The sequence below is a fragment of the Rana temporaria genome, chromosome 3 (genome assembly GCF_905171775.1).
Source record: "Rana temporaria chromosome 3, aRanTem1.1, whole genome shotgun sequence".
NCBI classification, from domain to species: Eukaryota; Metazoa; Chordata; class Amphibia; order Anura; family Ranidae; genus Rana; species Rana temporaria.
Genome location: NC_053491.1, coordinates 182,638,501 through 182,651,179, shown reverse-complemented (window position 1 = coordinate 182,651,179; position 12,679 = coordinate 182,638,501). Strand labels below are relative to the sequence as shown.

The 12,679-nt window shown below is 41.2% G+C and overlaps 1 protein-coding gene across 3 annotated transcripts in view; it reads right to left on the bottom strand.

Moving 5' to 3' along the window:
- Positions 1–12,679, bottom strand: part of PPP1R12A (protein phosphatase 1 regulatory subunit 12A) — a 184,489-nt gene that overhangs the window by 24,596 nt on the left and 147,214 nt on the right. For all 3 annotated transcript variants that reach the window (XR_005747912.1, XR_005747913.1, XM_040343930.1), the window contains exons 14-19: positions 11,834–11,992; positions 11,234–11,324; positions 9,767–9,946; positions 8,496–8,664; positions 4,609–4,724; positions 2,682–2,747 (exon numbers count right to left, since the gene is read on the bottom strand). Coding sequence is in view for 1 of the 3 variants with exons in the window: in XM_040343930.1 (XP_040199864.1) it covers positions 2,682–2,747; positions 4,609–4,724; positions 8,496–8,664; positions 9,767–9,946; positions 11,234–11,324; positions 11,834–11,992 (781 nt within the window). In the remaining 2 variants the exon portion in view is untranslated. The remainder of the gene's footprint in view (positions 1–2,681; positions 2,748–4,608; positions 4,725–8,495; positions 8,665–9,766; positions 9,947–11,233; positions 11,325–11,833; positions 11,993–12,679) is intronic.

Here is a 12,679-nt window from a genome sequence, read left to right as displayed (position 1 = left end):
TGGCCTGCAAAGCTGAGCAACAGATGCTTGATGTCAGCATGCCTAGGAAACCCCCACTGAGCCGGTGGAGTACATAAGAGTACTAGACGTATCTGCGTGTAAGCTGTCACAATGAGATATCTTGCCCAACTAAAAATGCAAGTGCATTTCCTACATAGAGGCTGCAGCTTTCAGATAAAAACTCTGATAACTCAGAGCACAACCAGACAATGCAGAACAATTTCTTTGGGATTCACAAGAGCAGGGCACAAGGAAGGAAGGAAAAAAAAGGTCTTTACCAAGGAAGGAAGGCCGATATCGCCTTTGGTATATAAAAAAAAAAAAGGGGGGGGGGGTCTTGGATGCCAATGACAATGGCCAAAGGCCACCACACAGAAGGAGCTGCCAAGGGATGGGGCAGCTTTAGTGAAGTTTACTTACACTTTAAAGTGGTTCTAAGGCCCCATACACACTATTAGATTTTGTACATATTTTTGTCTTCAGATTTAACAAAACCATATATAATGACACATTGATGAGCCTGTATACTACCTACATCTTGAGTAGCCCATTATGGGGATTTTATTAAACTGCATACAACATACTACACTTAGTAATAAATTGCCAACGTGTAGAGGGTTTAAGAAATGTATAGTTTTTTTTTTTTGCTAGACATACTTACCTCGGGGGATGCAGCATCAAACTGATGTTGCATCTGCCCCCCGGTGTCTCTGCACTGAGAACCAAGCCACCGGACACAGCCGATGTTCTCAGTTCTCACTCCTCCCCGAGCAGAGCAATGCTGACTTATAGTCAGCATCGCTTCTGCTCTACTTAGCTGCGCTCATTGATTGGAGCGCTGAGCAGTGGAGGGGCAGGAAGGGGCCATCTCAGCGGCTTGCCGAGACTGCTATCAATCAAGGCAGCTGGCAGATCAAGACTTGGAATACGGGATACCGTGCTGCCCTGACTTATGGCAGTGACGTCTGCTGAGAGCGGACTTCAGACCGCTCGCCGCTGAAAACGGGTCACAGGAGTGCAAAACAAATTGCACTCCTGTCACCCAGGAGAAGCCCAGCCTAAAAAGCTCAGGCTGGACTTCTCCTTTAAAAATCACGCCTAAGGAAAATATAGGGTATAGAAGCTTGGCGTTGTTTCATGGGTGCATGCAATTATAGGGCTCAACATGATTAATATCAATTCACTCAGCACAACCTCATTTTTTTAATTTTATCAAAAGTTGGGTAATATATTGCGTTTATGTGCACTAACATTTACTTGTGTATTTTTGTAGTGAAATGTTGGGTTTTATAAACTGTTGCATGAATAGTGTGTGACAATGGAACTACCACTAACTTATTCTCTAGGGTGTATGCTTTCTGAAAAAAAATAAAATAAATAGGTTTCAAGGGTTTTACATAATTTTCTGGCCTAAAGTGATTTTTTAAACTGTGCAAAAATGGCTCTAACTCGTAGAGGGTTAAGCATGGCCAGAAGAAACAAGTTTAAAAGACCCTTTCCTCTTAAAACCTAGATTTCAACAGCCAATGGCTAAGAAGCAGGGTGGATCCTTTGGATATTCGATATGTCTGAGGCCACAGCAAAAAGAAGGAGTTTGGTGTACCAAGATTCCTGAAGCCAAACTGCTCCCACAACACTACTAAGGGATCTGCTTTTGGGTCCTACAAACCTGTTCAGCATCTTGTTAAACCAAGAAGCTAGTAGAGTCCAATGAAGTGACAAAGTGCTCACAACTCCAGGATGTTGTTGGAAGTTTCAATACATCCATAGACCAACAACCCTGGACAGACAATTGTTCCAACTCTACCCCAATGCAGAAGGCTGGCATCCTTTATGATAATCTTGCAATCTAAGAGGGAAAAAAAATGTCTGTCCAACAGTGCTTGGGGGAGCCACCAAAAAGGCAGACAAGGATGTAACCAAATAATCTTGTTCAGAAAATGATTGGATTTGTTCCACAATGAGGACCTTCATTGCAAAGATATGTAATTAAACTGAAACCACTTTTAAGGGGAATACCAACAATCCAAGCACTCATCTGCAGTAAATACCATCAACAGAATTAAAGTTGCTGTACCCATCTCTGAAGTTTAGTAAACTGCTCCTGGGGCAGGAAGACTTGGGCTAGAAATGTATCACGACAAGACCAAATCAGAGATTATAGCTGAAGTGGTGAATTCATCTGAAGTCCTCCAAGGTTCACATCATGATTAACAGAGTCAAAAGGTTAGTGAGCTCTTTAAAGACCGATATACCTTAGGTGAACACCACCAAAACGAATGCAATGATTGAACATTGTTGGGGCCAAAAACTAAACATAGCCGTTTTTGCACAGAGCAAATTGAATAAATCGTGAATGACCTTGCAAAATAGGGATGTATAAATGCTCAAGCCTTATGTCAATGAATGCCTAGAAGTCTCCATGATAAAAAAGAAGGCAATAACTGAACAGATTTTTAAACAAATTTCAGATTCAAAATATTAGAGAACATACTGAATGTAAAAGCCCATGATGGGATTTTGCCTCCTTTGGATTTATGAGCTGCAAACAGATTTTCAATAAAAACCTCAAACTCATATGGTTGGAGAAACAAACAGCAACCACCCCCAACTTCGGATAGAAGAAATTCTAATGCACAACTAGTAAAAAAAAAAAAAAACACACACACACACACACTTACTTTGCTGTCTCTCTTGTTGGTGCTGTCATCTGTGTCTGACTGATGCTCTTGGTCATTTTCATCACTCTGAGACAGAAAAATAAGAAAATAAGAAAAAAAAGATATATATTTAATACAATTTGCTGGCTATAAAACCTAACAACTTCCAAGTTAGTAAACTATTTTTTTTTTTCGAACAGTTGTACATTTAGTGCTAAACAAGGGGGACAAAAAAGTTAAATTTGGGCAATCAAAGCGGTTACCGAGAGCATGATCATAAACGCAGAGGGGTGGGGACCTGTGTCCCCCAAATGAAGTTGGGACTTCCCCAAGCAATAAGTCTAGGGATCACTAACAAATAGTTTAGTTTGCAGCAACAGACTCACAGGGAGAATAAGTAGGGTCAAAGAACCAAACAGGTGCATCTGAGGCAAGGACCAGCAGAGGCTCAAAAGACTAAAATGTCAAATACAGCCATTTTGAAAACATGCCCTGCGACCATTGAGAAACCCCAAACTTTTGGGGGAAGGGATTCAGCAAGGGAAGAAGGAAACTTGTCCTATGAGGACAGACGCCCTGGAAGAAGGGCAACTTAACCACCCAACTGGGTGAAAGGGCAGGAAGGAATCATGACAGACCACCCTTTGAGGTAGAGGAGTCAGTTGGCAATGGAATACATGGCTGGCCTCTAGTTCTGACCATAGCCATAAGGTGAGTTTTAATGTTTGACATGTCTTCAGTGCAGGACACAGGGAGGGAGAATGTCATTCCCAATGAATGCGATAAAGGGCACCCTAGGGAAACAAGGACAGGCTTCCAGTAAAACTTTGTTCCCATGTTGGTAGGAAACTCAAAAAGAGCACAAGGATGCCACTGAATAACTATGGCTTTTGGGGTACCGACGAGAATGTTTCATTGGTACAGAGGCTCTTATAAGGGAATATTCCCCCGAGTACAAAGGAAGGGCTCAGGGTGGGCAAGAGTACCTGAGGAGGACCCCAGAGAATTACAACAGGGAATAAAAGCAAAAAACAGGAGTGCACATGGATAATAAAACCAAGGTGTGAGAAAGAGGATACGCAAGGTCTAACCCAAGACCTGCCAGGTACCAAGGGCCAGTAGTTTCACAATAACAAACAAGTTGCAGCAAGAGAAATGGCAACAGGTTCTAGGATGGGGATCCCAACTGTCACAACAGGTGAGAACTATACATCGATCTAATCTAGACAAAAAAAAGTAAAAAAAAATATATGTATAAATAAAAAATGGAGCAGACTTTTTGCTTCCGTCACTTTTCTGTGTTTACCTTACATCAGGGGTAGGCAACCTCGGCCCTCATGCCGTTTTGAAACTTCAAATCCCATAATGCCTCTGCCTCCGAGTCATGCCTGTGATCGTCAGGGTCTTGCAAGGTCTCATGGGACTTGTATTTTCAAAACAGATGGGGGCCGAGGTTGCCTACCCCTGTCTTACATGATCGGTTACAGAATGTGGGGGGGGGGGGGGGGAGTGATCTGCAAGTCTGAGAAGAGAGGGTTGCCCAACAGAGTTAGAAATGTGTCTAATTGGTGACCATCAAGGAATTGGAGATGCTGGAAGAACGCCTCCAAATACGTACATTTTCCTGCTGGTGTGATTAGTTTACCGATTTTCCTAGAAGTCTGCACTAAGATACAAGTCAGATTTAAAGCATCCTGTGCAATAGAAACTTTGTTTAGTGAGATACCACCTAAAAGTTAGTCACTGCCAAAGAGATGCAGAGTGCAACTTTCTCATCAGAACATCAAGTGCGCCAAGTGATCACAATGAACTAGACCCTTTCCATTCAGCATCAATACCCAAGAACATAGCAGAACAACATATGTTCGGTAATAAAGCTTAAAACTCTGCTTGGTAAAGACTTTCAAGTAGGAAAACCATCGAGTTAGATCATATAAACTACACTTACATCTTGCGTCCAAAAGGAAACGCCAGTAGAACGTCTTTTTTCTCTCGGTCGCCGTCTTTCTCGTATTGACTTTGACTGAGACTTGTCCTCCAACTCTTTTTCCTCCTCTTTTTCATCTGAAGAACACAATTATTCAGAAAGGGCCTGCTAGGGTTTTATAGAGAGATTTAACAGTACAAACAGCAGGTAGATCTGCACTACACATTTTTATGCAATGATAAATGGACAAAAAGTTGACACAATATAAAGATCTGTAACACAACAGACCATAAAACCTGTATAAATATAAAAAAATAAAATGACAAGTGTCTCACAGAGAGAAAAAGGTTTCCTGCATAGGTGGTAGCCTACAGGACATCTCCAAAACCACACATAACTGGGTTCCAGGCTAATCTCTAGAGTATTACTAAACCCAGGACCCTGCATTCACTATATCTAGTCTCCCACAATACACCGAACATGGAAATGCAATCATTTTAGTAAATATAAACTGCTAAGTACTAGAGCTGCACGATTCTGGATTAAATGAGAATCACAAATTTTTGCTTAGATCACGATTGAGATTTTTTTTTTATTATTATTTTGAATTACAACCCCTGAACATTAGGTTATTAACCACTTAAGGACCGCCTCCTGCAGATATACGTCAGCAGAATGGCACGGCTGGGCACAAGCACGTACAGGTACGTCCTCTAAGTGCCCAGCCGTGGGTTGCGGGTGCGCGCCCGCGACCCGGTCCGAACCCGATCACCGCTGGAGTCCCGCGATCGGTCCCCGGAGCTGAAGAACGGGGAGAGCTGTGTGTAAACACAGCTTCCCCGTTCTTCACCGTGGCGCTGTCATTGATCGTGTGTTCCCTGTTATAGGGAAACACGATCAATGACGTCACACACGTCCAGCCCCGCCCCCCTACAGTTAGAAACACATATGAGGTCACACTTAACCCCTTCAGCGCCCCCGAGTGGTCAACTCCCAAACTGCAATTGTCATTTTCACAGTAAACAATGCATTTTTCATGCATTTTTTGCTGTGACAATGGTCCCAAAAATGTGTCAACATTTTCCGATGTGTCCGCCATAATGTCGCAGTCACGAAAAAAAATCACTGATCGCCGCCATTAATAGTAAAAATAAAAAAGAAAATTAATAAAAATGCAATAAAACTATGCCCTATTTTGTAAACGCTATAAATTTTGCGCAAACCAATCGATAAACGGTTATTGCGATTTTTTTTACCAAAAATAGGTAGAAGAATACGTATCTGCCTAAACTGAGGAAAAAAATAAATTATATATGTTTGGGGGATATTATAACAAAAAGTATAAAATATTGCATTTTTTTCTAAATTGTTGCTCTTTTTTTGCTTATAGCGGAAAAAAAAAAAAAAAAAAAAAGAGGTGATCAAATACCACCAAAAGAAAGCTCTATTTGTGGGGAAAAAAGGGACGCCAATTTTGTTTGGGAGCCATGTCGCACAACCGCGCAATTGTCAGTTAAAGCAACGCAGTGCCGAATCGCAAAAACTGTCCGGGTCCTTTACCTGCCTAAAGGTCAGAGTTCTTAAAGCGGTGGTTCCCCCCTTAAAAACATTTTTTTATTCCACTGCCCCCCCACATTCCATCATGATTAATGCTCTTAATATTTTTTTCCTGCTGTACATACCTGGGTACAGCATCTTCACCCGTGCATCCGGGTTGCGAGTCCCGCGGGAGTGGGCGTTCCTCACAGGCTGTTGATTGACGTTTTCCCCAAAAACGAGCTCTCCCCCCGTCGCGTAAGCCGCGTCACGGTTGGCGAAAGGAGCCGAACGGCGAGTCGGTGCTATACTGCGCATGCGCATCTCCGTTCGGCTCCTTTCGCCAATCGTGACGCGGCTTACGTGACGGGGGGAGAGCTCGTTTTTGGGGAAACGTCAATCAACAGCCTGTGAGGAACGCCCACTCCCGCGGGACTCGCAACCCGGATGGACGGGTGAATATGCTGTACCCAGGTATGTACAGCAGGAAAATAATATTAAGAGCATTAATCGTGATGGAATGTGGGGGAGCAGTGGAATAAAAAAAAGTTGTTTTTAAGGGGGAACCACCGCTTTAAGTGGTTAAACAAGATGGAAAAATAAGACAGAATACTCTGGTTCAATCAAATTTAAAGAAATGTAATGAAACAATGTAAATGTGTAAATAAATAAAAAATAAAAAAACATTAAGTTATATTAGGGTCTTTTTCTAGTACTCGCTGATACCAATTACCTACGGCAACTTTTTTGTTTACACTTCAGCTGTCAGCAATAGTACAAAGCAATAAAAAGTTGTTACGAATTAATTAAAAATAATAAAAATCTTAATTTTGCAGTTTTTTTCCCCCAATGTGAAACATGTAAATATAGGTTAAAGGTGTAAAAATATTTATTAAAGCAAACAAAATAGAAAATGTATTAATAGTTTATAAAAAAAATAAACAAACAGCAGGAAAAAAATCAAATGGAAAATGAAAATATGGTGTTAATAGGGCTGATTAGAGTAAATAAGGGTTAATAAAAACGGTTGAATAAAGGGTTAGTTCACCTTTATTATATTAAAAAAAAAAACACACTGCCTAAGCAAGATAAGTGGCATCTCTAGGGAAAAAAAAAAAAAAACTGTGCAACTGACTAAAGTTGAAGAAAGCCCTTGCTTTGACCTCCCAAAGCCTGACTGGAATACTGACTGGAATACTCCCAGGACGTTGCCAAGTGAGGCCTAGGTGTTACTGCTCACCTCCACCATCACAGGAATGAGCTTTTTCTGATTCTAATCACTCATGCTCTGTCTCCCCAATTGCAGTAGTCCTGAGCGCAGCGTTTGAGAGCTTACTCCTTTTCATGATGGAGGTGAGCAGTAATTACTAGGACTCAATTAGCAACATCCTGGGAGTATTTTATTTCAGTCAGGCTTCAGGGGCACACAAATGGCCTAGACCTACAGAAAGGTCATTCAACTTTAGTTAAAGCTGCACAGTTTGTTTTTATCTAGATGCCCCTCATCTGCATAGGCAGTTTTTGGTAAAGGTGAACAAACCCTTAAAGTGGTCATTAACCCACTTTGACATTTACATACCGTGAGTATAACTGTATAAAACAGTTTTTCCCTGCTCTGAACATGCTCAGTTGCTCTCCATTTTTAAGCACTGATGAATTTGTAGAGGCCGATCTGCTGACAGCCCTAAAGCTGAATTAGGCCTTCTTATGCTTAAGGCTTGGTTCCCACTGGGGCGACCTGTCAGATGCCTGACAATTTGCGCTCCATTTAGTGCAATGGAACCCTTCTAATCACAGTGACTCATGTCGCTCTGACTTAGAAAGGTTCCTGTACTTCTTGGGGGCTACTTTGGAGAGGCTTGCATGGACTTCCATTAGGGAAGTAATTTGAAAGCCGCAGTGAATTCGCTCTGTGCAGGGTGGCTTCAGAGTCGGGCGACTTGGAAGTCGCCCCAGTGTGAACAGAGACTTGCAGTCAAGGAAGATGCTTCTGTTTGATCTGCAACTGCCATGGTGCTGCACATGTGTTCAGTTATAACATCAGCCATTTGATGGCTTGACAGTTTGGTTGAGGACACAAGCAAACGTGACAGTTCGCAATCCTGGCATTCGAGGAATGCAACTTTTTTGAAACTTAAAATTGATGGGTTTAGTTCCGCTTTATGATTTACTTCTGCTCAGGGGCAAAATGGCAGCCTCCAACAAGAAAAAAATGGAGTAACGCTGGGGGTAATTTACAGTACACACCAATTTTGGTAGCATAATAATATGGAATGTATGTTCCTTGCTAAAGAACATTATCAAGTTATGGGGACATTTCTGCTTTAAGAACTATTATCAAGGTACTTAAAAAAAAAAAAAAAAAAAGTTACCTTTCTCTGGCTCTTTTGCAGTAAGCCTTGAGAAGTTTGAGTAAGAAGATGAGAGACTAGTTAAGCTGCTTGGTCGGTTTAACTGACTCGAAGAATATAAAGAACCAGTAGATGAAGAAAGTGACGGTGTGGATGATGTGACAGTAGTGCTGGATAACGGCCTGTACCTCTGGAAAAAAAACAAGTACATAAGAAATAAGAACCAGATTGATAATTCTTAACACTAAATCGCTGCCATCACTAACAGGACTTGTTAGTGACCACCACTAACAGTCACAGTACGCATGGTATGGACCAATATCCTACTTTGTTTTTGGTTTTCTTCCAAGATCTGACTAAATTCACAATCTGATAAGAGAACTACTGCGCTAATCAGGCTACTAGCTTGAATTTCAACATGCCAAATAACATTCGTTACACTGGCCTTAGAAATTAAATGATCCTCACCTGATCAAGGTGGTTTTGGTTGGGTTTCAGGATGGCCTCATGTCTAAGGCCGGGTCCAAACTGGTATGGCACGACAGTCGTATGACTGTGGAACCGACTTTGCCCTGCAACAAACGGTCCTACTTCCAGCCGACTTCAATGAACGGGATCAAATATTGATCCGTTGCATACCAGGTCCTTAGGTCTGGTATAGATTTTAAGAGGATTTTTATTTTATTTTTTAAATAAGCAAAGTGTGGGGTCGCCCCCCAAAAGCCATAACGGACCCTCCCGGACTATATCAGGCCACATGGAGGAGACAAGGGCCTCTTCCCCACCAACCCTGGCAGGCGGAACCTCCCAACCCTGGCCGGCGGAAACTCAAACTCAAAGGTTTTTGACAAAGTCCTTTAAAAAAATTTCCCCTGTTGTAGCTGTGTCTTTCCGGTGAGGTTTTCTCCCTCCGGTTCTTCTAGCTGCGTTGAAGTCTTCCTTTGGTTACCTACCCCACCCGCCAAAAGTACCCACTCCTCATGTTGAGAACATGTGGCCTGGTACGGTCCAGGAGGGGGCATTCGCTCGTTTATAAAAACATGCTTAGACCAATGTTTCTCAACTCCAGTCCTCAAGGTGCCCCAACAGGTCATGTTTCAGGCTTTCCATTTTTCACAGGTGATTTAATCAGTTTCACGGTCTTAGTAATTACCACAGCGGTTTCATCTGAGTAAAATCCTGAAAACATGACCTGTTGGGGGATCTTGAAGACTGGGGTCGGGAAACAATGGCTTAGACAAAGAAGCATTTTTAGATTGACAAACATGACAGAGCCTTCAAATTTTAAATACCTCCTCCATGCTGGTGCGGGAGAATCTGTATCGGTAATCGTCATTTTTATTTTCAGATTCTTTTTTGTCTTCTTGCTTTTCTTTGTCTTGTTTTTCTTCACTTTCCTGATCTTTAGCTTGAATAGGGCGACTTCTGCCAATTGTTTTTTCTGCTTCTTGAAGATCTGTTAATGTGACTCCCTAATATAAAAAATTATAAAAATGAAAAATAAAAGTAGAAAATACTTTAATTCTACTTTAAAAGCATCACCCAAAGATGTTACATGATCTATGTCCTAAAAAGCAAGCCTGGGCAAATATTTTTGCCTGTACAGACTCTAGGGTCAAAGGAGTACATTTATTTTTCTTCTCCTGTAACCCAGAGTGGCTTAAAACTGTGGCTGACAGCTGGAGTCAACCATGCCCACCTTCGGCGCTGCAGGAGCATAGCAGAGAACAGTGACAGCATGGGACAGATGCAGTGTCAGTTTTTTTTTCCAACTTACATATTTTGCCTTTTTTGCATCACCTAAAAAATAGTACATTATCTCTCCCTAGTTCTGAAACTAGCAGCGACAATTAAAACACCTTGCACTGCATCTTGGGTCACAGACCTCTAACTACTAAACGCATAATATATACATGTATTTATTTTATCCGATATCCATAATGCACAAAATTCCAAACTTCACTCATATTTCGCACATATTGATAAATGACAACTGGTCTGTTGCCCCACGCCCGAGCCAACATCTTCAAGCCTACACTGAAGATCGACAGCTAGGAGAATAAAAAAGTTGAATTTCACTTATCACTATGTGCAATAAAAAGACAACTCATATTTCACTTTATTTAAATGTTTGGTAAACTTGCAGCAGGGATGACAAAAAAAAAAAATCAATGCAATCTATCGTGATGCACCACACAGAAAATTCTAGGACATTACAGAAACATTATGCAAGAAAATATTTTTTTCCTTTCAAACATAGCAAGAAATCTTACAACGTAGGCTTAAACCATCAGTGAGATTCATTAGATGGCCGAATTAAAGAAAATACATAATTGAGAAAGACACCTGTATGAGAATTAGGAAGCAGCCATGCCCAGACTATGGGCATCACAGTTCTGGACAGTAAAGATAAGCCCACAATCAAAGTTGGTATACGGAATTATGTATGCTTGAAAAGAATCAGGGATTTTTTTCTGGACAATCTTCAATTATAGAAGCAGTAGACTGCGCAGCCGGTGCTTGACTCTAAAATCAGGGCTTAAATTAAAAACACATACACTGCAGACAAATGTACTGCTGTAAAACACTATTGCCACAACAGTATCTGGTCCAACCACCAACCCATCTCAACCCCGCTTAAAATGGATGACTGATCAGATGATGCACACTACAGTTACACTATCATTAGTATAGGCTTAAGGATGCTCTAATGCGTAAAACCGTAATAAAACAGACTTTCAAGAGCATCCCGACCATACCTGTGTTGATCTTCTGGACTGTCTGGCTTGCCTTGATCTAGCTTTTCTCTGAGACTCTGATTCTTCATCACGAACTGGAGTGAGGTATGACCTGAAAACAAACATATCAGATGTACCAGTACATATAATAAAACGAGTGTGTGCTTTGCCCTTGCAGGTTTCTTAAGCCATCGACTACTCCCAGAAGGGAAGCAAATGGAAGGTATGTGCAGCTGGGGAAACTAAATGCCGGGTACTTGTGGTTATAGGGAGCATGTGACTTTCCCCTTCAATTTGCATGCCACTACTGTGGACCTTGTCTGCTCAGGTACCTAGCGCCTTTATATGGGGCATCTTCCTGTGTAAGGTTTAAATTCTAACTTGGAGCATACACAGGGCTTCATCTCTCTACTCCTAGTGACTGAATGGATGGCAATAGATTGAAAGAATAATAATATCCACAGATGGGGAGAGCAGCAGGTGGATCATTATATTCATTTATACTGCATGAGTAAAGCACAGGTTCACTGCAACTTATGCGATGGCACAAAGGCGTTTTTGGTCTTTTGCTTTACTTCAGATATAAAATACAATTCTGTATACTTCCAAGTATGTACATACCTTCGTCTCTCCCTGACCTCTGTTGTGGAAGGAACAGTGCCAGTGGAAGTTGTGGTCGAAGATGTGAATGCAGAAATAGGATTTACAACTGGAATGGTGACTGCTGTAGGGACAGTTTCTTTTTCGGAACTTTCCTCTGTCCACAAACGGTTTGAGGTACTATACGTAAGCAAGCAACGCACAAAGAAAAGAAAAGGCAATGAAAAACTTTTAATGCACAAGGACAGTTAAATGTTCTTGAAAAAAAATTCAAAGAAAAGGCTTGGCTATATGGGTCATTAAAATGTTGTTGTGGGGGTGGGGGAAAATTAGGACAATCACTTTTTCAGGCCACTAGAAAAGTTCAAGTTAAAAAGGTATCTAAAAAGAAAACTACTATCTTTCTTTGGGAAGCCTTTGTCAGGTATTAAATGTTTATTTGTACAACAAAGATATAAAAAAATGGTTAACCATACAAGACATCAGTTTACAAACTTAATGTAAAGAAGACATAAGAAAAAAAAAAGTTAATGGCTTTCATCCTTAAATCTCCAGGCGAAAGGGACGTGGCCAATAAACTTTAAAGCAAGATAGTTCACTTTAAGGTTAATGTCTTGTAAACATGGGAAAAAGCAGGCAATACATGACCTACCTAGCAATCAAACATTCTGCTTAGATTATTAAATGACAGATAAACTAGTAATGAAGTGTAATCAGTAAAGAGGAATTTTGACTTGACTGTAAATTACATATCCTGAAGGACAGGACACAGGCTTGGTATTCATAGACCCTGGGTTACATGGTCGCACTTTCAAGTGATTGAACATTGGCAAAGCTTTGAAGGACACATTCTGGGCACCCCCCTAT